The 27382-nt window shown below is 45.1% G+C and overlaps 1 protein-coding gene across 9 annotated transcripts in view; it reads right to left on the reverse strand.

Annotated features, from left to right (window-relative positions):
- The window catches only part of ERG (ETS transcription factor ERG), a 256549-nt gene that overhangs the window by 33199 nt on the left and 195968 nt on the right, over positions 1-27382 (reverse strand). For all 9 annotated transcript variants that reach the window (XM_005606152.4, XM_003364202.5, XM_023630154.2 and 6 more), the window contains 2 exons: positions 25765-25982; positions 7757-7908 (listed from right to left, as the gene is read on the reverse strand). In XM_005606152.4, the coding sequence (XP_005606209.1) occupies positions 7757-7908; positions 25765-25982 (370 nt within the window). The remainder of the gene's footprint in view (positions 1-7756; positions 7909-25764; positions 25983-27382) is intronic.

Genomic DNA, 27382 nt, shown 5'->3' on the forward strand with positions numbered 1-27382 from the left:
GGCCAAGTGCCTGACAATAGCGTGCACTCAACAGATGGCAGCCGTCATCATTTCTGTTGTTATGATTTCAGTCACACATATAACCCAATAGCGGTTTCCTCAATCACTATTCAGCTCATAGTCTAAAAACGTAATTAACTTTGACTTTAGGATTTACGTCTTAGTTGGTTTGGTTGTTTAGTTGCCAGACTTCGCCCAGCAGGATTTAAACAGAAGCTTACAGAAACATACTCCCCAATGTGGACGTAGTGGGGGTGATCCTTGGGAGAGTTTTGTGATGCGACAAAGTAAAATGAAGAAATGTGTAGTTTTGCCAACAAGTTCTTTACGCATAAATGAGCACAGGCCTGGGAACTGGCTCTGGTCTTCCCGACCCGTGCATGTGTCCCTGGGGAAGCTGTGTCAACTCTCTAGGGCTCACTTTTCTCACGTTTAAAAGGAGAGATTTGTGACAGTTAATTTTATGCGTCAACTTGACTGGATCATGGGACACCCAGATATTTGGTCAAACCTGCTATTTCTGTGTGTGTCTGGATATTTCTGGGTGTGATGGCCTTCCCAGAAGAGACTAGCATTTGAATTGGTAAAGCAGAGTACCCCCCTCTCTGTGGGTGGGCATCATCCAATCCACTGAGGGCCCGAACAGAACAAAAACGTGGAAGAGAGAGGATTCACCCCCTCTGCCTGACTTCAGGAGCTGGGACGTTGATCTCCTGCCATCAGCTCTCTGGACCTCAGGCCTTCAGATGCAGACGAAATCTCCACCACTGGCTCTGGTGGGTCTCCAGTTCGCAGAGGGCAGACTGTGGAATTTCCCTCAGCCTCCATAATCACATGAGCCAATTCCTCATAATAAATCTATCTATCTATCTATCTATCTATACAAAGGTTGGGGGGGAGATTAATTGTTTCTGTTTCCTTGAAGAACCTAATACAAAGTTGAACTAAGATCATCAAGAAGCTTGCAGCTCCTGTGATGCTGTGATTCCTACCGACTAGATCTAGATGAGCACTCACTCTATAAACGCACAGTGGCTGGTCTCTGCACACGGGCCGTGAGCTTGATGCTTTGTCTGCTGGTTAAGACTGCAAAGACATAATCACCACCTCACGAAGCTGACACGCTAATAGAATAGACAGGCTTACAAATAACTAACTCTAATAAGATAAAAACAATACGTCGGCCATCTGGGCCTCGTCAGAGAGTATATTCTTCTATTACTTATTGTTCATCTGCTTTCAAAGCGCAGCTTAGAGATGTCATTTTTAGGGCAGATCGTGTGAAAGCTATGGAAGCCCTCTGCCTACTCTGAGAACTCAAAATCCTGACTTTACATTAAACCAGACTAGCAAAGACTCATCAGGGATATGCTCTCCACTTGCCCTGAGCTGTCCTCTAACGTAATTCACTTTGTTCATGGAGGATGTTACAAGAAACAGACTGGCGAAATATCGTGCCGCAACTGGGGCAGGAAGGTGGTCACGTCTACAGCCTCAGTGAATCCCAAATGTAAAGTCCAGGGATCCTGCTTTTAGGATTCTACACTGGGCAAAATGTTGCCTTCCCTGTGAAACTTCTCTTTAAAAATAGGAATTACTTCCCCAAATGACTCTTGTCACTTTGGCTGCCAGGAAGCTCAAAGCCATACTGGAAACTTTGTGACAGCATCTCAGCCAAGCTTGTGGTCCAAATGGCTGCATTCTTCCTTCATGTGATCTTGGTTTTCCATTAATATTTTTAATTGCCTTAGTACTGATCCCTAATTGCTACTTGATCAGTAGTCTGGGTCATGTGTTTATCAGTGGTTTAGTTGACAAGGCATCTCAAATCCGTCGTGGAATTAAACAGTATTATCCATATTTAAGCAAGTATTTGAATGTATTATAGAATATAATATGAAACAAAATAAAATGTGGTAATAAAAAATCTGATAAGATGTTGTAAGAGAGCAATTAAGTTGCCGAAAGATCAGGATGGCTTCCTAGACAGGGTGGATTTCAAAGATGCCTTGAAGAATAAGAAGGATTTCTTAGCAGAGAAAGGAGGAAGGGCATTCCATCCGAGGGAACAGCATGGATGAAGACACTGGGTTGTGACAATGAAGCGTATGAGTAGAGCCATGTGACTAAAGGGCAGCATATGGCAGAGGAAAATGGCGGAGGCTACAAAGGGATTTAGGAATCGTATCATGAGGGGAACAAAGGAAGCTTTTCTTGACCAGTCATATTTATATTCATCTTGTCCCTAAGATGTTTTGAAACACTTGTCTGAATCACTCATTTGCGCTCTTAATCACACAGCCTCCTGCCATGAACTACTTACTAAATGTGGACGGGCCTTATCTACTTCTGACAGACTTTGGTCACTTCCTCTGTGACTAGTATAAGATCAACAAGTACTCAGTGAATACTTCATGAAGTGAGTAGGAGTTACCCAGCATGTAGGGCCTCAGTAAGACACAGTACAAGTAGTTCTAGCCACGTGGGTTTGGGGGCCAAAAAGAGCGGGGTTTAGGTCACATAAGAACTTTTATTCACGGTGACTGGAACACAGTAAGTCCTCAGTGAATGAATGAAAGCATGAATGAAAGGAGACAGTGAACCAGTGATGAGATGAATGTGGCGACTCTTCATCTCTGAGACTTCTGACAACCATGAGTGTTTGTGCTCAAGGTGGATATTTAGAAAATAAAACTAGAAATGTTTGAAAAGCCTAATGCTTTAGCATTCATTTTTAGGGAATAAAAATGGAGAAAAAGAAAAATCTTTCAAAATGATGTTAGCTGCTAAAACCAGAGGCCCTGTTGCATCTCGGTCAGCATTTTGCAACTTTTAAGAAAAGTGGATGAAGACCGTGCCTTCCTCTTGGTTAGCGCTCCTGGTTAGCACATCGCTGAGGACACTAAAATATAACAGTGACTGCCAGAGGCACAGCGGGCACAGGGAGGGGCAGCATCCCTGATGGCAGGTTCTTCATGAGACATCATGAAACTGACATTCTTTAGAACACATTAGTTCCATTGTGCCATGGAAGCCATTGTTTCTAAACATTGATCCATGTCCACAGCCTTGGTGAGGCAGAATTGGAAATAGCTGGAAGTCAGCTTCCCCAGTTGTACCCAGCTTGTCTTGGGTTGTTGAAAGGAACACAGTAAAGTGGATCCAGACCTAGTTCTGTGCCTGATCCAGTTTGTCAAAATGGAGCTCAGAGCTGACGCCAACCAGTGAAGCTGAGGGGCTTCCTCAGCTCTCACACTCTATCTAGTGCCTTCAAGGTCCTGGATTTTCCTGTGGGTGCCTTGACACATGGCCTTTACAGAATATATTGTGCCAACCAACGACAGGTCCTAAAAGTACAGGTTAAGAGAGAAGCTTTAAGAAGTCCAAGTTCCTTCCTACCGAATGTGTTTCTTCATTTTTTGGAATGTCAATGTGACACTGGTAGCTATTTTTCATCCTTCTTTTTTGACCACTCCCCTCTTCTAAAAGTGACATATCATGCCTTTCTTAAAAATAATTCAAGTGTATTAAAGTAAAATTTATTTGATGTCTTTTAACTAGATTAAAGCTTCTCAAATCTATTCATTATGCATGAAAATCACCTGAGGAGCATGTTAATAACATAGAATCCTCAGACTCACACCTGGACTCAGAATATTTGGAAATGTGCATTTTTAAATCACAAGTTTCTCAGGTAATCAATGCAAGTGATTCTGACCATCCTTTGCGAAACATTTTCCAGTCAACCTTTAAAGAGCCATTTAACTAGGTCACACTTCCCGGGCCCCTCTTATTAAGATCAATTTCACTGAATGACACTTTGATCTACCAAGTGTAAGAAACAGCCCAACTCCATAAAATGTAGATCTAGATATACAGATAGGCACAGCAAATAGATAACAGACAGACAGACAGATAGATGTATAGATATAGATAGAAAGATGACAGATAGAAAATACATAGGTAGATAGATAGATAGATGAAAAGTACAGATGAGATTTATTGCGCAGCCAACACACTTTGGGATGGAGAGGCAGAGTCAACAATCTTGCCAGGACAACAGGCATATGCCGGGGTTTCCCAGAATGCCTGCTGGACCTGCTGGTTGAGTGCGTTTCTCGTGACTTCCTCTGTTCTCCTACATTTGTCTGTAGATTCAGAGTTAATAGCTGAGCCATCCTTCTCACATTAGCTTTCTTTTTATCCTATGGACACTGCATCATGTAATGGATTGAGGCATCCCCTTCATGGTGCCTGCCGACACTTTGGAGCCAAATAACACCCACCTTTGCGATTGTGCGGGATTTAAGTTTGCATTTAAAAAAGTGTATATATATGTAAACCTCACTCCTGGTTTCACAGTCTCCATTAAGTTCTTACTTTAGCCCATGCTCCTAATTCATTTTTAAAATGCTTCTACCTTGCGTCTTTGCGCATATTTGTGTGAGCTTTCTTAAATCCATTCTGAGATAAGGAGGCACTGTCAATATATTAAATGGAGATATATATTTATTCATTAGGGATATTCTATGGGTTTCTTTATAGCTGTTGAGTTAACTGAAGATAGAGAGTCTCAAAACTGAGTCCCTGGTACAAGAACCCAATCTGAACATAGACCACGCCTCCAAGTCCCATTTTCTCGCCTCGCAAGTCCACATATCAATTTTCTGGTCACTGTGCATCTGGACCATTTGCAGGTTTAGAAGAACATCAGTGTGTAGTTGATTGACGGTGCAAACACTTATAGATAATTACTGTTTTTTAAATTCAGCTATCTTTATGATTTTATGAGTGTCGATCAAAGTGTTTAACCAGCAGGAACTATATGAACCAGGCAGAACCAGGTTTGGAGAATTCTATCTATGTATGCAGAGCAGTCCAGGCCCATAACGTGCCTGAGTGAGGTGTCCGGATCCTAGCGCTAGGGCTGAAGGTACAGATGCAGTAGCTGACAGAGCTGGTCCTGCAATCTCATGGCTGTATTGAGGAATTATCTGGATTACGCAATGCAACCATATCTGTGTGTGTGTGTGTGTGTGTGTGTGCGTGTGCATGTGTGCGTGTGTTCATCTGTGTGTCTGTGTTTGAGCACAAATATATAAAGCTTGACCAATAACTGAAAGACTCACAACTTGCAAAATCAGCCACCACTAGGTCTCTTACAAACACTATTAACTGAATAACTGCCTCCTTTGGCATGAAGCAACCAGAGGAGGGAACAGCTGAAAGAGGACTTTCTTCAGGAGATGAAATCAGCCTTTTCACAAAAATTTCATATGAGCCAGTCTGCGTAACCATCCTTCCACCCATCCAACTGACATTTAGTGAGCATCTACTGTAAATCAGAAATGGTGGATGCTCCGACTTGATTCAATTGGTTCTTTGCCTCTTCCCCATGTAAACATCTCTCCTGTTTTCTAAACATTTTACTTAATGTAAAAAGCCTCAAATCTGGCCCTATTGGAAAGGGTATTGATGACGTCAAAGCATATTGATGGCATGACAGAAATATGACTTCATCAGTGAAAGGACGTAAGTGGCACCAGCCATTACCTCCCGGGTCTCTGATCCTATGAGGAACCAAGACAAGAATCTTCAATGCAGGCCCTTCCTCAGATTGATTCTCTCATCTCAGAGAACTGAAAACTTTATTTTGCTTAAACTGAAGAAATTACATGACTAAGGAGGAAGGGAAAGGGTGAGATGGGTTTGGGTGGGTGTCCTTTGGGTTTCTACCTCATCCTGTTCATATCCAGCCAGTGTCTGAGGCAACAGCATCCCAGCCCTCCCATCCCTCCCCAGGCACATCCCTGTTCTCAGGCCTGTTTTGGGTACCACACATCCAGGATAGGCACTTTGGACATCTGCATTTTCATATTTTTTCCCGTTCAACAGGAACTGCCTCCTGTTCTAAGGCACAGCAACAAGTGACAGGTCTCGAGTACGTAGCTCAGTTGCCATGTTCAAACCAAACCTATGGCTTCTGCATAAATGTCAACTGCCTTTCAATAAACATCAAGCCCAGTTTTGTCCCTCCCATAAGGCACACATGAGACTTGATCTCCGCTGTCTCCTATAAAAGTCTTACAACGTGCTTCCAGATCAGGCACGGCTCCAAAGGATGATCCTTTCATACCTAATTGCATCAAATCAGCTTCATACAGTTTGCTGAGAGGCACACAGTGACAACCATGAAGAGAGACCCGGGCCACGAATCCAAGGCAGATGTTCGCCAAGTACTCGCACTCTGAACTCTCCTGTTTGGAGGTGATCCAAGTCCACTGGACGCGATCTCATACAGAATAAGGGGCGGGGGCTGATTCATACCATGGAGGGGATTCGAACCTGTGAGCCATCACACTACCCAGAGATGAATTTAGGTGACCCCAGAGCAAGGGAGAATCAAGTTTTCACAAACTTCACCCATGCATACCTTTCATCACTTTAGCAATGAGGAGCGGCCCTCCAATGCAAGGCCTCCTTTCCTCCATTCTTCCCTTAGTTAATATTCATAATCACCTAATGCATGCCAGACACTGCACTTGGCCATGGAGGTAGGACCTTTGTGGGGCTAACACTCTACTGAGGGAGGAAGATAATAAGCAAACTTTCACAAAAATGACACTATGATGACACATGGCAGTGAATGCAATAACGAAAAATAAGGCAGGCGGGGAATCGAGAGTCCCTGGGTGGAGTGGGGCGTGACATTAGATGGGGGTGCCCAGGAAAGACCTCCCTGAGGAGGTGTTTGCCCAGAGCCCTGACAGAGGACAGCGCTATCTGGAATCAAGGGTTCCAGGCTGAGGTGGCAGCAAGTTCAAGTCCCTGAGGCAGAACCACAGAGTGACCACATGGCCGCCACGAGTGACGGGAGGGAGCCCAGAGAGGCCGCTGTAAGGAGCTAAGATTTAATCCCACACCTAAAGGAAGAGAATGGAGGAGCCAGGCAGACCTGTTTGAATTCTAACTTGGCCTCTTATTAGCTATATGCCCCTGGAAAAGGTAGCTGAGCTCCAGGACCATCATGCTCCTCATCAGGGAACTTGTGATAAGCAGACCTGTTTCCAAGATTTCATGAGATGATGTCTCCAAATTCCTTCCCAAAATACTGATATGGAGTAAGGCCTCGCTCAGCAGGGACTGTCGTGGCTGCGATATTTTGGGTTTTATGCAGCACATTTCCTCCAAGGAGCCTTACTCCCTCATATTGCCTTGAGTTTTGCTGAATAAATAAGCTCCCGGCATTGTCCTCAAATTCAGAGCTATTGCCTTGGGTGGGGTCTGAATCTCTTCTGTGGTAAAGCATTGCTCTGGTTCTCGGAATCTGTATTATAGGCCAGTCATAGCTAGAATTTCAGATTTTGAGAACAAGCAATGTATGGCCCCCAACTTTTTATTTTGCCAGATAAGAAAATTTCTTCAAAAAGCCTACCATCTGTTATAAATAGCACTTCATAAAAGAAAGAATATTTAATACCAAATAATCTCAGAGAAAGGGCAATTCCTCCCCAGAAAGCTCATTTTTCATGGATATACTCTCTCTCTCTCTCTCTCTTATACACACACACACACACACACACAGATCAGTAAACATTTCACCATAGGACGATAAACTTCTGCTGGCTTCCATTTACAGTCACTACTCTAGACAACTGAGGGCGATCAATGCCACAGGCAAGTAGAGAAAGTCGAGCAATGCCCTAGGAAGGCATGGTTGGCTGACCGAGCAGAGAGAAGCTTGCGAGCATCTGACCTGCTGGGACGATAACTCTGCGCTCATTTGTGGTCATGTTTGGGGGTGGCATGTGCTTCTCCTCCATGTAGCTGCCATAATTCATCCCGACAGTGTCTGGGCTGCCCACCATCTTCCCGCCTTTTGCCATGCTGCATTCATCGGGCGAGTTCCTGGAGGAGAAGAAGATAAATCCTTCCATTATTGCGGCAACCGAGAATCATACCAAACTGGTGTTCTTGTCATTCACAGAGAGAAGCAAGGAAGGTCAAGGTGGAGGAGACAGAGGCAGAAAGGAGGAGAGAGGAGGAGGGTGAAAAGTAAATAGAGCGCCTGTTAACGGACTGAATGTTCTGGTCCCCCCAACATTCATATGTTGAAGTGCTAATCCCCAATGTGGTGCTATTTGGAGATGGGCCTTTGGGAGATAATTAAGTTTAGATGAAGATATGAGGGTGAGGGCAACAAGATGAAATTCGTATGTTCTTATAAGAAGGAAAATAGACCAGAGAGTTCTCTCTCTCCGGCACATGAGGACACAGTGAGAACGGGGCCATCTGGACCCAAAGGGAGAGCTCTCGCCAGACACCCACCCTGCTGGCACCTTGATCTTGGACTTGCAGTCTCCAGAACTGTGAGAAATAAAGTCCTGTTGTTTAAGCACCCCCCCACCCTAGTCTATTTTGTTATGGCAACGTGAGCTGACCAAGACAGTGCCCATGCTCGGTGAAAGCACGGACCGGACACGTGGGAAACAAAGCTGCCACCTGGCTTCTATTTGTTAAGCCAGCTCCTCCTGAAACTGTCATGTCAAAACTCCATCTGTGACAAGTGATGGGAAACACTTGCCGGGAAGAGTGAAGTGCCGTTTCTTCTCGCTGTGTGACAGTAAACAGGCCGAGCACGCAGATGTTGGGAGGCGACACGGGGGGCACTCAACAAGGCTTATCCTAGAACAACGTTCCTCTTCAAAACCTCAGAATGAAATCCCCGTGTTGACTTTGAAATCCCTGCAGTCAATCTGTAGATATGGAGCATTGAAGACCCACAATGCTCCAAGCTTGGGTGCAGGCAGGCAGGGCAGAGAAGGGAGCAAGACTTGTGCCCTGGGAGGCAGCCTGAGAGGAGACTCCAGCAGCCCTCTAGAACTGGGAAAGGCGGTGTGAACCTAGCTGTGTGGACGCAGAAAGGACTCTGCGGCTGGACCCCGGGAACACTTCACAGGACTGCTGTTAATAAGGCAGCCACAGCCATTCAGATAAAGAAAAAAACTGCCTTTCTAGAAAAATAAAAGAAGTTTTTTTATTAATAAAAAATAAAAGGATAGTTTAAGTGACATTTGAAAGTTACAGGACATGATAAAATCATATCTAACAGGGAAACTCCGAGTAGAAAATCCAGCTTAACCAGGAAGCGGAAAAACATGCCGACGCCTTCTTAGATGGTTAGCCCATAGATCATTAACCCAGGATCACTGCAGCTGAGGGGGTCTTGGTAGTTGGGTACGTCTTCTAAGGTGGATTTCTCGAAATTGCCTCTCAAGCTCTACCCAATACAGGATTTTTCATACTCTTGGGAAACTACAAAGCTCCACTGGATTTTAGATTTCCACCCCAACGTCTAAGGCCCTAAGAGTTGTGGGCTCCACTCCAATGAGCCTCTCTTTGTCTCATTCACACCTCACTAGTTGGAGCTCTGCAGTCAACCTGCAGAATCATGGAACTATGGCCTGGCATTGACTTGATCGTCAAGTCAGAGAAGGTCAAAAGCACGTGAGGCGGGAGGGTACTCTCTGGGTGGGACACGGCTGAGGTGGGATGGAGAAGGTCATTCCAGACCAAAGGCGTGGCAGGGGTGTGGACAGGAAGGGCAGACCAAAGGCCCAGTGCCCTGGAAAGAGTTTGTTCAGCATCTGGAAACTCTGCAATATAGGTTTGTTCTCAGCATCACTAGCACATGCGTCTGGTGCTCATGGAGGGAGCTTAGGGTTGACAACAAGGAAGGAGCAGATTCGTCTGTGGATGGAGGTTACAGTCAGGATCACCCAGGACTAAGGCCCTACCATGGGCCTGGAAATACATAGCTCTACTTCATAGCATCTTCACAGCTGTACTAACATGAAATAAGTTTAAAAATAATAACCGTCTGAGTTCCCATGGTGCAGATGCTCTATGTTTCCAACACTGCCTCCACATGCATTATTTCCTCTTGATGCTATTTTTCCTGGCTTCAAACATTTATCTCTAAAAGACCCATCCTAATATCAAAACATGAATCTCTTTGCTTGAGACTTAGTTTCCTATTCCTTTGGAAAATTCCATCAGTTGAGTGGAGGGTGTATGTTTTGGTCTATTTGTCTCAAGAAGAGAAGTTACTAGGGAAGAGAGTTAAAGGGATTTCCTTTTTAGGAAAAAGACTTTAGATGCTACTCAGGTAATGAGCAAAAGTCAAGTAACAACCGTAAAGTCTAGGATGAGCACTGCTCAGATTCATTCATTCACTCATCCATTTAGGGTATGTTTATTGAGCACCTGCTGTGTACCATGCACCGTAAATTCTTTCTTCTCCAGCTAGGCAGTTAATCACTAAAAAGTTAAAGGTCAAAGAGATGTATAGAATTATAGATTTAGGGGACATTAGGGAATACAGACCCTTCACACCAACTCTTTCATTGTCTTTTAATTCTTAATAGTGAGCTCTAGGCGTGGATCACAACACTTTTCCTATGGCATTAAAATGGATCCTTCATCAAATCTAGAAAAAGGATGAGCTATTAAATTGCATTTTACCAGAGGGTTCCAAAAATGAGTGGAAGTATTTAAAATAGGAGTTTTCAATAAAGTTACTTTGTTTTCATCTTATAACCAGAAGACAAAAATTCACCTCAAGCTTTCCTATTCCAGCTTTCATTGCAAAAAACAGCAACATGAGACCATCAGACCCTGTTTTCAAAAGCTGTACCTTCAGAACAATGAAAAAGCAAGTCTTTTTTCCATTGTATTTTGTTTTAGCTTCAGAGGAAGATGGAGTGGAACCATGTTTTTGATCATTTCAAATAGGTTTTGTAAGAAAGGTAAGGAAATTCCAACCCTAAAGAAGAGAGAGGGTCACCTCAGAGGGTCAATCCCGATATGCGGGATTTAAAGCAGGTTTTCAACGAAAAAAGGGGCCTTTGGTTCTAGTCTCACTTTTCAGATATTTCCTCTTGTTTATTCTCTTGGAAATGTTAACTGTGAAAGAGTAACGTCTATAGGTGTGGGCCCCGTTCTGAGAGCTCACAGTGATCAGTCCTCCCAACAGCCCGGGGCAGCAGGCGCTGGCATCCTCTCCACTTTTCAGAGGTGGAAACCAAGGACCCAAGAGAAGGGACTTGCTGCAGGTCCCAGAGCCGGCACGAGGTAGAGCTGAGCCTTGAGCTGGGCAGCCTGAACTCACTGTCCAGGCTTCCAGCCCCCACACAGAACGCCTCCACAGAGCAAAGGTAAGCTGCTATCCCTTACAGGGCAAATAGACCTTCATTTCAGAAAGGCATCAGGAACTCTCCAGCCCCCAGCTTACTCTGGTTTACGGTATGCATTGCAATACATACATCATTCCTATTCTAGGACGCCATCCCAACCCCGGGGACTATTCATTCCCCAGCACCTCAGGTGTGTGACAACCCCAGGAAATGGATAAAAAGATGTAAGTGAAAAATAGAGGCAACTCCTGGAGAAGAAATTCTTTTCAGAGGCATCCATTTAGACGCTGCTTTATTTAAGAAAAAGAAACCTAACATGATTCAGAGAATTGAAAAGTGTGTATTTGAAAGCCACACAATAATACATTTTCAGCTCTTCGTCCAGGTGTGACAGGAAAAGATCCCCACGGAGGAAATCTGTCTCCTTGTTTACTGCACTGCAGCCCCCCATCCTTGCACATTGCAAGGCTTACAAGTCATCAGGGAGCCACTTTCCACAAGCTGCTTGGTGTTCCACCTGCCCAAGCACTGCCTAGAATGGAGGGTCCCGAGTTCTTTACTCTAACATGATGAGGACTGGGACATTCAATGCATTGCTTTCAAAATGCACAAAGCAAAGAGCATCCCTTTAAATACTGTATTCTTAGTATTTGCATATGCGTTTTCTACCAGTTCCTGAGAAAACTGTACAGCAATTCATTAGATGCTTGCTAAATGGATAATCATTTGGTGAATAGGAAATGTCTCTGTCTTATTATTTGGGGCATGCATTTCTTTATTGCAAATAAACACGGTTCAAGATATTTCTCTCGAAAACTCTTTCTTTTAAGGGCATACAAAAGTTATTATGCACATCAAAACCACAAGGAAATATCACCTCACACCTGTCAGGATGGCTATTATAGAAAAACAAAAGATAACAAGTGTTGGTGAGGATGTAGAGAAATTGGAACGTTTGCATACTGTTGGTGGGAATGCAAAATGGTACAGCTGCAATGGAAAACAATATGGACGTTCCTTGAAAAATTTAAAAAAGAACAACCATATGATCGAGCAATCCCACTAATGTATATTTATCCAGAAGAATTGAAACCAGGATCTCAAAGAGCTATTAGCTGTCCTGTGTTCATTACAGTACTATTCACAACAGTCAAGATGTGGAAACAACCTAAATGTCCATCGATGAATGAATGGATAAAGAAAATGTGGTACATAAATACAACAGAATGCTATTCTCCTTAAAAAGAAGGAAATTCTGCAATATATGATAACATGGATGAACCCCGAGGACATTATGCTGAGAACCCTGAGACAATTCGTCAGCCACAGAAAGACAAATCTTGCATGATTCTCCCTTACATGAGGCATCTAAAATAATCAAATTCAGAGAATCAAAGAGTGGAATGGTGATTGCCAGGAGCTGGGGAGGGAGAAATGGGGAGTGACTAATCAACACGCACAAAGTTTCAGTCAAGCAAGATAAAAAAAGCCCTAGAGATTTGCTGTACAACATGGTACCTTTGTCAACAATAATGTATTGTACACTTAAAAAGTTGTTGAAAGCGTAGATCTCATGCTGTGTTCTTACCACAATAAAATGAAATAAATAAGAAATGATTGTGTCTTAACCATATTATCAAATTCTATTTGTTACCCACAAAACACCGGTCTTGACAATTTCACATAACACGTGGCATCCCAGGGAGAGGGAAGAGGAGCTGGGGGCACGGCTGGTTACCTCTGCTCACGGCAGGGGAGCTCCACACTGGGCTGAGGGTGCCCCAGAGGGGAAGGCTGGTTCGGGAGGAAGAATTTTGCCAAGGCATCAGACAACTGCTGGGGTGCCAAAAACTTGGGCGTGTCACTCCCCAACTCCCTTGCCACACCCTTGGGGCCACACAACTCAGGAGTTTGGCCTCTGCAGCAATCTCACAGATTTCCATGGAATTTGGGCATAAGTTGTAGTCACTCCAGGGAATACAGAAATAGTACAAAAAGACCCCTCAACCTTCGTGATGAAAAAGATGGGGTGCTGGCGCCCTTCTCCTGACAACTGGAGATACATACCCAATTAAGTTGGTTTGCTGAGCATCAATTAACTAATCACTCTTAAACAGCATTTAGAGAATTAAATTCCAGTGAGTCAAGAACATGAGCACTGACTGAATTCTTAAAACATACTAATATTTTGAATTAACGGGGAAAGGAAATGGCAAAGAATATCAAAGACATTGGGAATTTTACTAAATTTACATTGAGATGAGAAGTCAGACACGTTGTCCAATCTGATTGCGTTGTCATCTGGTTACAGAATCAGAGAGCTGGAGGAAACCCAATCGCAAGTTCCTGGGCATGACTCTCCAGAAGCTTCTTGAGTGAACAAGTGTTTAGCTTATGTTACCGTCTTTCTAAGGAGGAGATTCCATCACTTTCCTCTGCAACTCCAGAGTTATATTTATGTGCATGTGGGGTGGTTTTGAATATATTTTATTCCCTTACCCTTCCTTAAATGTCGTGAAGTCTGAGGCGGATTACAAAAATGCACACAAGATAAAATGATAACATAAATAATCAAAGGAATGAAAGTGAATGGAATATAAGGGCATAAAAGTAACTAATCAAAAGATGAAATCAGCACACTGAATAAGCTTACTATTTACAGTTGCGAGAGGTAGGACATCAATTGATCTCTGAGCTTCCCACTAGCCAAAGCAAAGAAGCAAGTGCATCCTGTTACAATTCAAGGTGTCAAGAAGATAAAAATGAACCAGTTATTCAACAGAAGCAAAGCTTTTCCTGGGCTGAGACTTGAGAGCAGTTTCTCTCGTGGCCTCTCCTGAAGACAACTGGGTGACGTGGCAAGCAGTAGCCCTCCCATACACAGCATCCCATAACAGATCTAAGAACGTTCCGCTCAGCGCCAGGAGGGGCTGGCGACAAAGCAGGGGCAACAAGCACACAGTTCTCAGCTGCTTCAGCCACGGAAATCGAGAGACTGTGTCCTCAGCCAGTCCTCCATATTTGCCGTTTCTTGACACTGCTTTTGGAAAGAACTGGCCCACCAGAGACATCAGTGCAGAAATATAAAAAATAAATGCATAATTAAAAAACAAAAGATCTTGAAAGATGGAATGCTCTGTATTCCAGTTTCCACAATCTTCTAATTTCTGTGTTTTAAATTCAAATTTGAGAGCACCTAAGGCATTATGAGCAAACAATTATTTGCAGACCTTATTTGGTTCATCTTCTATCCAGTATTGGACTGTTTACTCAGGCTAGGGATGGCTCTCTACTCTTCTCATGTATTTACATTAGAGTAGATAAATGGCTAAAGCATTTAAAATGGTGCCCAGCACACGATAAACGCCACGTCTTGGCTGTTATTATTCATTTCATCCACACATCAACTCCGCGAGGTCAACACCAACAAGCAGCAGCAAGGTGACAGGTGAAGAGCACAGAGGTTGCATGGACGCCGTGCCCAAGGTTACACAGACAGCCAGCAGTGCAAGAGCTGGGATTGGAGCCTAGACAGTTGGAGTCCTGAGTCCAAGTCCTTGACCACCACACTACAGGACCTCACCGCTGACTCCACACAGGTAGCCTCTTTCACAGACATAAAACATAATGCATGGACTCTCAGAAGACTCAGTCTCATCACTACTGGGTACTTTCAGAAGAACATCCCAGGAGTGGCCCTGGGGACAGCCATGGAGAGAGCTGCAGATGTGAATGGGGTAGGAGCAGCCATGTGCAGACAAAGGCAGAGGCTCCAGGGAGCTGAAGATGGCCATGTTATTTTGCACATACGAATTTTGATGTCTGGTTAAAAAAAAATTGGTCAGTTCAATTTATAGTTGAATGTCATACACTCCTCCCCAAAACGTCCCTGAGGTGCTCAGCATGGTGCACACTCTGCATAGATGATGGGTGAACACTCACGAGTGTAAGAAGAAATCAGAAGAGACACTCTCGTGCTAAGAGTGCAGAGTGGGAATAAGTCCGACTCAGGGCGTGGGCCTGAGAAGAGAGAGAATCGAGGACGGGGACAGAAGGAGACCACTGGGAAAGTAGTCAATCTAATCTTCTAAGATTAAGTGGAAAACAACCCAAGACAAAAGCTTCATTTAGCTGCTTCCATACATAATACCTTTTTTTGCAAAGGAGTAATGTGCCTGTAAAAAGACAGCGAGAAATTAAAATTAGGGCTTTGGTTTCTGAAAAACAAAATAAACTTGGCATCTGACCTTGGTTTCTCACATCAGAGTCTACTTACAGCAGAGCAGATTCCATCATGGAAAGAGACTGCAGTGAAATGGCACAGACGTGGCCATTAGCTTGACAAGGATGGAGCCTCAGTCTGCCGCTGTCGTCTGAGCCGAGTGTGAATGGACCTCATTTATCCAAGAATGTCGCCGAATGTAGCCCCAAGAGACAGCCCTGAGCTCACCAGCCACTTTAAATGCGTGATTCACCCTCATTTCAATACAGTGAGCAGAGGCATTCGGCCTTAAAGTTCAAGGCAAGTCAAAATCGAATTTGGAGAATCAACATAACAACTTCCAGTGGGTAGGGGCAAATCCGCCAATCCTCTTGAAAATCTACCCATTCTTCAAGATCCATCCTCCTTCCTGGTCCTGAATTCCTCTGCCCTTGGAGACAACCCTCCGCCACCTCGCTCTCCATCCCACGCTGATGGAGTCTTCCCAAGCTTGACTTCCAGAGCATCCTCTCTCCTGCTACCTGCGTGATGTTCCCCAAATGCAAGTCCACATGGGCCACAGGCACCCTCTGCCCTTCTGTGGCCCCTGGCACCTTCAGGTAAATGCACACTCCTTAGGTTCTCCTTGGCCTTTTGGCCCTGAGCCTCCTCAATTCATTCATTCATTTAACAAATATTTATGGAGAAAGTGTCTCTCCCAGGCACTGTCCCAGGTTCTGGGGATATATCGGTGTCCCTAATCTCGGCATGCCTGCATGGGAGTTGCTAAGGACCCCTCCTGACTCCACATAACCTGTCCTGCCCTCGAAGACCACGCTCCACATCACCCCTCACTCTTACGTGAGTCAGCAAGCTAGTGTTTACTACCATGCCGTCTTCAGCTCGTTACTATTTACTAGAATGTTACTGTCTTCCAGAATGTTCTTTTTGGCTTATTAGGTGATATCATGTAAGGAGGAACTTGGTGATGAAGCTACATGGGAAAAATACAAAAGCTTTTCTCTGGCAACTCTATCGGAAGAACCTGAAGAGGTCGGCTCCGTGAGAGGGCACACGAGGAGGCTGGGCGGGGCACGCGTTCCACGCCTGCCTCAACCCTGAACGCAAATAAATCCCTTTTCAGGTGACTTTCTTCCTGAGAATCCTGAAAGCACATGCTTAGTCCCAATCGACCGAACAAACTCCTAATCAAGTTTCATAGCATGAATTGAGGTAAAGTCACCACAAAACGTATTTTTAGGAGCCCAGACAAGGAGGGGATTGTCTGCAGAGCTCCGGGGTAATTTGTGGGTCTGTTTTATTTCTGAATCAGAGGCAGTGGAAAAGCTGCTTCAGACCCCACGGCCGGAGCAGCGGGTGGAGCTGGGCAATGATTCATGCAGGACTCAGGGCTCAAACCGAAACTGTAGCTGTTTGTCTTCACAGCTGTGTGTTATTTTTACCCTTACTAAATATTCTCTTACACCTGGAATGTCAGTCTCTTCCCACCAGTCCTGCTGCCTTCCCCCTTCTCTCAAGCAGCTGAAGACTAAATTAATTAAAAAGTCACCACCAACTCACCAACAGTTCGTTCTTTGTCCCTAAAAGGGGTTTGAACTTTCTCTGAGAAAGTTTCATTATTTAAGTACATATTTGTCTACACAGCTGAAAATGAGTATCGGCAACACCATGTCACCATTAGATCTTGAAAACTGGGGGGAAAACGCATCCTTTTGGGATTCATCATTTGGAAATAAAATATTCTATAGAATAAGATCTCTACAGAGAATTACATGATAAAGATGAGATACGGTGTCTTTTATATCTTAGGAGTTCTTTTTTTTTTTTTCCCAGAAACACTTTTATTCCTCAGAGAAGAAAGAACTGAGTCCAATTGCCATTAGGGCACTTCAGGGTTTTATTTTCGTAACAAGCTATGTAAATTCTGGTTGACCAAAATGATTTTTCTTTCAAGATAGAAAATGCCAAAGCAGTCCCCCTGTGCCCGCTGTCAATACCCACAGGGACCCAATAGAATTCACTTGCATCATAATGAAGAGCATTAATTCCTAGACTATCTTCTCCTGCAAAATGGCGCCCATCCATCTGACAGCCCAAGAGATAGCAAAGATGGTCACAAGTGATGACTGCAAAGGAGAAAGGATGAGGAAAAGTCTGCTCCAGGCAGAGAGGCGGCAGCAGAGCTTTTGTCTCTCTTCCTAAGTTTCCCCTGAGCGAGGCTCTCTCAAACCACGTCTCACTTCTGCAGCCCAATGAACTGACATCCGTAAGGACTCAAGGCCCCTTAGAAATAGGACAAGCTATTACTAACTGACCTCACTGTCACAGTGTGGAAAAATCACTAGTTTGCAAGTCTCCAACGCCGTGCCACCCACAGCTTGGAAGGTGGCCGAGCTTAATGGGGAGACATCATTTATGCCAATCTGATGCAGAACCCTGAGGCAGAAAAGAGCAAATGCAATTACAGTTGTGAATTTCACTGTCCTAAAATAATATGCAAAGTCTCATGGAAAATGTAAGAAGATAGGCGTTAAGTCAAATCTCAGTGAGTCAAAGGAGAAAGGCACAGAGCGAGACCGGTCCCCGTGAGCCACTTTCAAATACCAAATATTGAGTGTCGTACATCAAACGAGAGATCCTGATATTAAAAGACCCTCAGCCAAAATTCTGTTTTGTAGGTAGTAATTGGGCAAAGCACCTCTTCCGACACAATGACAAATAGGGCACTTGAACAGTCACCATCCTATAACTGAGAATTTTTCATCTTTAGTTTCAGCCCAATGAGCATTTACTGAGAGCCACTTTTGTGCTCAGATTGTAGGTCTCCTCATTACACTTAGTATTTTCTTAATTTTTTTTTTTTTGAGGAAGATTAGCCATGAGCTAACATCCTCCGCCAATCCTCCTCTTTTTGCTGAGGAAGATTGGCCCTGAGCTAACATCTGTGCCCATCTTCCTCTATTTTATGTAGGACGCCTGCCACAGCATGGCTTGACAAGTAGTGTGTAGGTCCGCATTGGGGATCCAAACCAGCGAACCCCGGGCTGCCAAAGTGGAGTGCGCGAACTTAGCTGCTGTGTCACCGGGCCAGCCCCACACACTTATTATTTTTAAAATGCTATGTTGTTTGGAGATACTTCATGAAGGTAATGTAAAGGTGAGTGCAGGTAAACTGACCTGTTGTAATGAAATAAAATGAGGCGGCAGCGAAAGTTTTTTAAATGTGTAACATACAAGAAATCAAAACACATCGGTGCTTGGATTCTATGCCTCATCTGTCACCTGCAGGAAACTGTTGTCCCTGCCAACACAGAAAAGATGTGCGGCCTTAGGAAGCAGCCCCTAGGGAGCAAAGAGGAGTGCAGGCCTGGGTCAAATGGCCTTTGACCAGTGGACTTGAGCAACTTATGAAAACTTTTGGAAACTCAATGGTCTCCATCCGTAAAATGGGTATAATCAAAACGCCATCTCACAGATTTAAGGAGGAAATTGGATGACGTATTGTATCCTAAAATCGATTAATAAATCCCAGTGTGTTGTAGAAATATTGATTAATATTGTTTCTCTTGGGGTCCTTCTTTCCTGTCTAGGCAGAATAAGTCACAACCTCTTCCCTGCTGGGGCTGGACCCTGAACATCCCTCTCTACTTGTCCTTGTCGTTCAATCTCACAGAATCGTTTTCACCTTTGATGGACTGCAAACCTCTCTTTACTCATATTCGCAGCAGCAGGCGCAGTGCACGGTGCAGAGGAAACACTAAATAAATGTTGGTTTAGGGCAGGGTGTCTCAACTGTGACACTACTGACATTGAGTCCAGATCATTCTTTTTTAGGGGGGACGCTGTTCTGTGTGTTGTAGGGTGTTGAGCAGCATCCTTGACCTTGACCTGCTAGATGCCAGGAATGACCCTCAGTTGTGACAATCACAAATGTCTTCAGACATTGCCAAATGTCCCCTGGGGGCACAACCACTGTGGCTGAGGCAGGTGGTTTAAGGAATTAAGATCCCCTGCACTCAGGCAAGGAGGCAAGAGCTCCTCCCATTTTGACAGATGTCTTTAGAGCTGAGTGCATGTCCCCAGGGTCTGGGCTGACCCTAGAGGGGCCCAGGCTCTATCTCAGGTGGGTTCCCAGTTGTGGTTTGTCCACCCCCCATTTGGGATGCAGCCCCCAAACCTTGGGTTCTTCCTCGCTTCCCTTTTCCTCACTCCATGGGTCCAACCCATTAGCAAAGCGCATCATTTCAACCTTCAAAATATGTCTAGAATGCAATCACCTCTCCTCACCCTTCCATCGCCACCACCCTCAAGCAGCCCCCACCATCTCTGACCTGAATTCATTCAGGGACCTCCTAGCAGGACTTAGCTTCCACGCAGGAGCCAGGGAGATCCTGCAGAATCTGAGTAACATCACGTCCCTCCTTTGCATACAGCCCCCCAATGATCTCTAGCTCACTCAGAGTGAAGCTCAGAGTCCCTCCATGGCCCCACGATTGCTTAAACGCATTTCCTCCTCCTCTTCCCCTTGGTCACTAAACAAGAGCAATGACTGTCCTCCATCACTTCAGGCTGACCTCAGGGCCTTTGCACTTATCATTCTCTTTGCCTGGAATATTCTTCTGATGCTTAACTATGGGGCCTTCTCCCTCACTGCTTTTGGGGCTTTCCTCGAATGTCACTTTCTCATAGGTGAGGTTCTCAGGCCACCCTATCTACAACTGCAATCCCCTATTTTCCTTTGTTTTTCTCCTTAGCATTCACCATGATCTAACCTGCCATATATTTTAATTAGCGTTCTGCTTCCATGGCCATCTTCCACATTAGAAAGCGAACTTAGCGAGGCAGAATTATTTTGTACGTTTTATGACTGTACGTCAAGGACCAAGAACAGTGACTGCCCATGGTAGGCGCTCAATAAGTACTCGATGGGTGAATGAAGGATGGCGTGCACAACCAGTACGTCTGACGCCACAAAGGACCAATCAGGTAACTCTCCTTTTTGTCATCTTCATCACACTATAGGTGGCATGCTTTTAAAATATGACGTCCAAAGCACCTTGCTCTCTGACTCTAAGCAGAGTTAACCACGCCACACAGTGAGTCTTCTTCCCTGTTTCTCACGGCACAGGCTCAGCCGGACAAAATGCCACTGTGGCGGGAGGTGAGAAAGGTGTTCCCCATCCCAGGCAGACGGACTTCCTGGGAGCAAACCCTCCTCTGCACGCGGTTTTCTCTCAGCCTATTCCTTCTACGGGCCACCTTCACCCGGCTACCAGGAATTCTCGTTCTTCATCTCCCTGGATCCTGCAACCGAACAGTGGTTCTCAGACCAGTGAGCATTAGAATCTACAGAGGATGCATTAAAACAGGGCTCCATCCCAGAGGCTTGTCAGATTCAGCAGGTCTGGGGCGGGGCCTGAGAATCTGCATCTCTAACAAGCTCCCAGGTGGTGCTGAGGCTGCTGGTCCTGGGGACCCACTATGAGAACCACCACACCAGGGGGAGCCCTCACCCGACAGACTCCAACAATAAGTGAATGACTCCAGGTTTGGGGACAGGGCTAGGGGTGGCACTCACAGCGTGACACACAAATTCATTAAGTCCCAGCTGCAATGAGCCTCCAGGTGCGCCTACACGGAATTGCCATGACCTCCAGGTGGGCTACAAGGATCTGTCACGGCCTGTGGAAGGAGGAAGGAGATGCCCAAGGCAACCTGCCCGATATTTGCCTGCATCTCCAAGACAAGGATGCTTAGATAGAGTAAAGCAGCCTGCTTTGCACACGGTACTGCCTGCTAATGGGAAGGCAATTTTGCTGTGGACCATGTGTGAGTGGGTGTGTGTATTTTTTAGCCTATCCTGTCAGTCTATAGTGGTTTGAGCCTTAGGAACCTCACAGCGAATTAAGGCCATCAGCAGGGGGCTTGCTAGAGGCCAGGCAGGCACTGGAACCCCCAGCAGGGCCCTCTGTGTGCACCACGCAGGGAAACAGCTGGTTCCAGTTTGGCTGCACATTGACACTTCTCCAGTGTGCGAACACTTGGGGGTCTCTTGTGCGTGAGGCTGGAGTGAAGAAAGGAGAAAGGAGGGTGGCCTGGACCACTGAAGCTGAGAAACGATGTCCCGTGTCTACACAACGTGCCATTAGATTAGTGTCTGCAAGAAATTCGCCCTCTGATATGGCAGCAGCCAAGCCAAACCCACAATTACTTCCCCGTTGGCTCACAAGGCAGTGATTCCTTTCTCTCCTGTTTTCCTTTTCTTAGGTTTTATAGAGCTCTGCGAAAATGGCAACAGATCTCGTTTCACCACTTGTATTTCACGTCAGGAGCTTGCGAGCCCAGTAGGGCCGAGGTTTCATAGCATTCCACCGTTTGGTTGGGAACTAAGTTCCTCCATCCTCCCAAAGCCCTTGAACCTTGGTCCGAAAGGCATGGCTCCACCAACACTGACCAGCACAGGGCCCGGGAGCACCATGCGTGGTCAGTTTCTTGTGTCCACTTGGCCAGGCCATCGTACCTAGTATTGTAATCCAACACTGATGGAGGTGTTGCTGTGAGGGTCTTTCATAGATGTGGTTAACGTCTACAGCCCCTGACATTAAATAAAAGTGATTATCCTTGATAATGTGGGTGGGTTTCACCTAATCAGTGTAAGGCCTAAAAGAGCAAAATCTGAGATTTTCCTGAGGAAGAAGAAATTCCGCCTCAAGACTGTAGTGTCAACGCCTGCCTGAGTTTCCAGCCTGCGGGAATGCCCTACAGACCTCAGATTTGACAACTGCCACAATTCCATGAGCCAGTTCTTTAAAATACAGGCACACCTCAGAGATACAGCAAGTTCGGTTCCAGACCACCACAATAAGGCAAATAGCACAATGAAGTGAGTCACACGAAGTTTTTTGGTTTCCTCTCGCATGTAAAAGTTATGTTTACACTATACTGCAGTCTAATAAGTGTGCAACAGCATTATGTCTAAAAACTCAATGGGCATATCTTAATTAAAAAATACTTTATAGGGCCAGCTTGGTGGCGCACCGGTTAAGTTCGTGCACTCCCCTTCAGCAGCCTGGGGTTCACTGGTTCAGATCCCAGACACGGACCTATGCACCACTTATCAAGCCATGCTGTAGCAGGCATCCCACATATAAATTAGAGGAAGATGAGCACAGATGTTAGCTCAGGGCCGGTTTTCCTCAGCAAAAAGAGGAGGATTGGTGGCAGATGTTTGCTCAGGACTAATCTTCCTCAAAAAAAAAAAACTTTATTGCTAAAAAATGCTAACCATCATCTGAGCCTTCAGTGAGCCATAATCTTTGCTGGTGGAGAGTCCTGTAAAAAAATGCAATATCTTCAAGGTGCAATAAAGCGAGGTATGCCTGTAAATCTCTTAAATATGCATCCTGTTGGTTCTGTTTCTCTGGAGAACCTCGACTGGCACACCAGGCCGGGCCCCTCGCTCAACTCCTGCAGACACACTGAGACCTGGGAAGGATGGGCAGGAACACTGTAGTCTTCTCTTCTACAAAGAGGATCAATATATGTCACCCTCTTGTCTCCCCTGAATATTCTTGGGGGTGGGAAATGGTGACGCCCAGTGACCAGTTGACCTCTGTACCATAGCTCAATTTCACAAAACTTGGGAAGTGCCTGAAGGGATAAACTCTTTCCCTCTCTATTTCATGCCAGGCCCGCCATTTTCTACCAAGGAAGCGTGTGGACCTTGATGCCAAGTAGACGGAGTCAATAGTGTCCTCTTCATGGACAGGCCAACACCACTGCGAATCCTCGAGGAAGACGAGGAGAGTGATACGTTTGACTTCTCGGTATCCACCACTCAAACACATCTCAGTTTGCTCCAAAAGCTGGAACTGCCTTTAAAATTCTATGACAGGAGCATTCTGAGTAATCTCAGAATTCTGTGAGGGCCTGAGAGGCGAAGATAGTAAAGTGTCCATTGCTTCCTTGCAAGAAAACTGTCCAATTCCTCCAAAAACAGTTTCATTTCCCAGGGAAGAGACCCCGAGCTGAGTCCCCATCTTTGCAGCTGCCTTAGAGGGGAACCACCAAACAGCCTTCCCCAGGATGCAACTGAAGAATGTGGGAAAGGCTGCCCAGGCCACCGTGACTTTCTTGGGGACTGAAGCCCCTTGGCCAGGCTCCGGGTCACCTGAGCTTCAGCCCCTGTCCAGAATCCCTGTGGTCACCGCCTCAGCTTGGGGAGGCTGCCCAGGCCTGGCCAGGTGGGTAAGTGGACATGAGCTGGTGAAGGAAAGCACAGGCCAGCATCAAAGGAAACAGCATCTGCGCCTCCCCCGCCAGACGGCAGCCTGCTTGTTCTTTCTTTCTGTTTTTAAACTCAGGAATAGCACAGTGAGAACAAGAGAGAGTTTTGTTTCTGCAACGCCGTTCTCACCTCCTCACTCAGTCTCCTTTCTAAGGCTTGCTAAATCCGGACCGGCGCTCCTGGAGCTGGTCCTGGGCCAGAGTCCAGAAACAAGGGCCAGGGCACGGCTCACTCTGCTATTACCAGCTGGAAATCATCTCCATGCCCCTTTGCCCGAAGTGTTTTCTCCCTGTCTCTCCTTCTCTCTCTCTCTCTCACATACACACACACACACACAGTGATGTATTTCCTGCAGGTAGAAACTAGCCTTCGAAGAAGAAAGCTTTAGACATGCATCTTGCTCTTGTGTTTGCAGCCTGACTATCCTGGCGTGTAGGGGATCACATGACTCTCTCACAAATAGAATCCATTCAAGGATTCCAGGGTTAGCTCCACAATTATTCTTCTACATAAACACTGTTGCATTCTCTAGAACATGATTGTGCTGCATTCTTCTAAGACTCAGGAATATTTACAGTTAATGATCAGTGGAAACATCCTATCAGATGGATAGCACTTACCTGTAAAATTTACAGATAATGAATAACCACCCTGGACTCTGGTATCCTGGATCCTACCATCGCATTTTCTACCAAGGTCCTTTCAGAAGTCTAGGAATTAATCTCCTGAGGAGGTCCAAGATGGGCTTGCCTTGGCTTGAATTCCACTTAAGGGACCTGTGTTGTATCAATATTCCACATCAGATTTATTGTTCCCAGTTTCAAGAAGAAACTAGATGCAGAGAAATGAACTGATTGCTCAGAGTCCAGGAAAGTTCTGGCATCTCCCATCTGCCTGTTTGGCACATCCAGCCGCACTGTTGACATTCCCTCTGAGGTACTGTGACTTGGCACCTTTGTCAACGCCACACTAGAAGTTGACGCAACGGTTTCCGCAGTTATAAAACATGACACTTAGAAAAAACGTATTTAGTATTAAAGCATATCTGTAACAAAAAGGGGTCTATTATAGCTGCAACAGAGTGGAAAACGCACTGGGTGTGGAGTCAGATACACTTGGTTTGAATCCAAATTCTGAGTCGCTTTAAGTGGGGATCTTGGGTTAGCCAGAAAATGCCTGAGCATCAGCTTCCTCATCCATCAAATGGGGACAAGCATCGCTCAGAGGGCTGCTTGGAAGATTAACAGGGTCTGGGATATAAAAGGGCTTTGTACTCGAAAATGTGAGCTGTTCTTACAACTGTCAGATTATGCAACATTTAAAAGAAATTATCCTTTCTTTGTCCTGAGGTTTTATATTCTTCCTCCCTGAATACATATGGGGTATTATATCATAATTGAAATCAACTTGACTTTTCAAAACTACATCCGATGAAATGCCTTTGATTGCCAGGGATTGTTCTGCATTCAATAATACATTCTAGGTGACCGCAGCATTAGCATGACAAACTCAGGAAAGCTAATAATTAGGGGCGACGTGGGAGCCTGGTTTTAAGTGTAAGTAAAGATGAGAGCAACAGCATGCATGAAAAGATGGGCAGAGAGAGGGAAGAGGGGTGGGGTGGGGGTGGAGGACAGACAAAGTAGGTCCATTAGCAAAGTCAAATGGCTTGGACTTCTGCTACGCTGCCTGGCCACTAGCTGACACTCTCCTTCCATAAAAACATGAGACAGCATTCTTTTCCAGGCAATAAAAACCTCAGAGATGAATTCTGCCATATGCAGGCACGGCCCTCCTCCCACAGAGCCCTCACGCCTGGGAAATGGATTTGAACACCACATCTTCAAAGTGAGTTCTTGGTAAACGTGCTACCGGTTTTACAACCTCTGTCCTCAACGCAAACCACTGGAGAACACATTTTCCCAGCATTGCCCAGTGTGACTGTTCAGTGGTGTTACTTTCTGAAATAATCTTTGGAGTAGCGTGACTAACTTCTACTCTGACTTTTCAAGGGCTAGGAAAACCAGAAGTCCCAGAGAACAAGTCAGCAACCTCCTTACCTTGAGCCGTTCACCTGGTTAGGGTTACATTCCATCTTGATGGTGACCCTGGCTGGAGGTTGAGATAGCCAGTCCTGCTGAGGGACGCGTGGGCTCATCTTGGATGTCTGTCCATAGTCGCTGGAGGAGGACGCGGTCATGTCCGTCTTAGGTAGGTGCGGCGTCCCGTAGGCGCACTCAAACAACGACTGGTCCTCGCTCACGACGGATAGCGCTTCCTGAACGCCCAAAGAAACACACATTCAGGCCACTCCGAAGGACAGACATGTCTCAAAAAGCTGCTGACTTTAGGGTCTTTCTAACTGGGACCACATTTTAGGCAGTTTTTAGGGTATCCATTTCTACCTTTCAGAAGAAAAAAGTAGCTGTTTTTCTTCCCTCTAGACCGAAAAAGTTGGAACTGACCGGCCTAGAAAAACTTTTATGCAGGTCTCCAAACACCCCAGGCTTGACTGCAGCAGCACAGATAATACCCACTTTAATCTCCACTCAAGGAAGTTGAATTTCAAAGGTCTTAGAAGACATCCAATTGCATGTGTCATTATTTGACAAATGCAATCTATAATTCAAGCAGACAGGGTACAGAATGGTCACGAAGATTAAAAAAAGATATGTGACGGCTAACACCTAAGCATCTGGCAAAATTGCCACATACCCAGGAGATTTTAAAGAAGAGGTACTTAGAAGAAGAGTGAGGGAGAAATGGAGCACCAAAGGACAAACATACAAAGATACGAATTTTTCCACTTCTGAGTTATTAGCTGAAATAGAGTTTCAAGTGGTGTTTCCATGATGGCAAACATCTGGATGATAAATGAACCAAAAAAAAAATAAAAAGCTGTGAATTATCCAGATGCCTCCAAATACCAAGATGTTTAAAATATCTGGATCACTGACTAGCTCTTTTTCCCCCCTTACTTTCTATTAATATCTTTGCTCTTTTGCATGGTTTGGTGAGAAGAAATAGAAATTTGTCATTGTTGGATCGTTCTTGTGTGGTTTTAAGTCAGAAGAGTGGTTAGCCTATGGCTATGCTTATAATCTACAGCCAAATCAACAAAGGCAAATTCGATTTGGAAATGTCAACTACTTGAATGATATATTGTTATCACGCAACTACACAGAACAACTATGAGACAATCCAATTTTGGTTTCTATAACAGAAAAAAAAACCCTACATGATAGCTTGTTTTTTATTTCAGTCCTTTGACATCCTCGGTATTGCTATCAACTAGTGAGAAGCAAGTGCTGAGTGGGTCACATAATTTTTAAAAATGAAACTTTGGAGCTAGGAGGGCGGTGGAGACTTTCCAGTCCAAGCTTCTCATCTCTAAATGACCAAATCTGAGATCCAGAAAAGTCCAGACCTCACCTCAGTCAAGATCAATGAGAGAATTAGTGATGGAACGGACCTGTGTTTATCATCTGCTCCCTCCTGCCCCCACAGCCTACAATGCCTTCTTACATGTCTTGGTTTGGGATATGTGTTCACAATAGCATGCCCTCCTTATTCTTTGAGTTGATATTTACATAAATAAGGATGCTCCCCGTTAGGAATAAAGCCTTACGAAGCAGCGGTTCTAAGATGGAGACCTCTCTCCCTATGCAGAGGTAACAG

The sequence above is a fragment of the Equus caballus genome, chromosome 26 (genome assembly GCF_041296265.1).
Source record: "Equus caballus isolate H_3958 breed thoroughbred chromosome 26, TB-T2T, whole genome shotgun sequence".
NCBI lineage: Eukaryota > Metazoa > Chordata > Mammalia > Perissodactyla > Equidae > Equus > Equus caballus.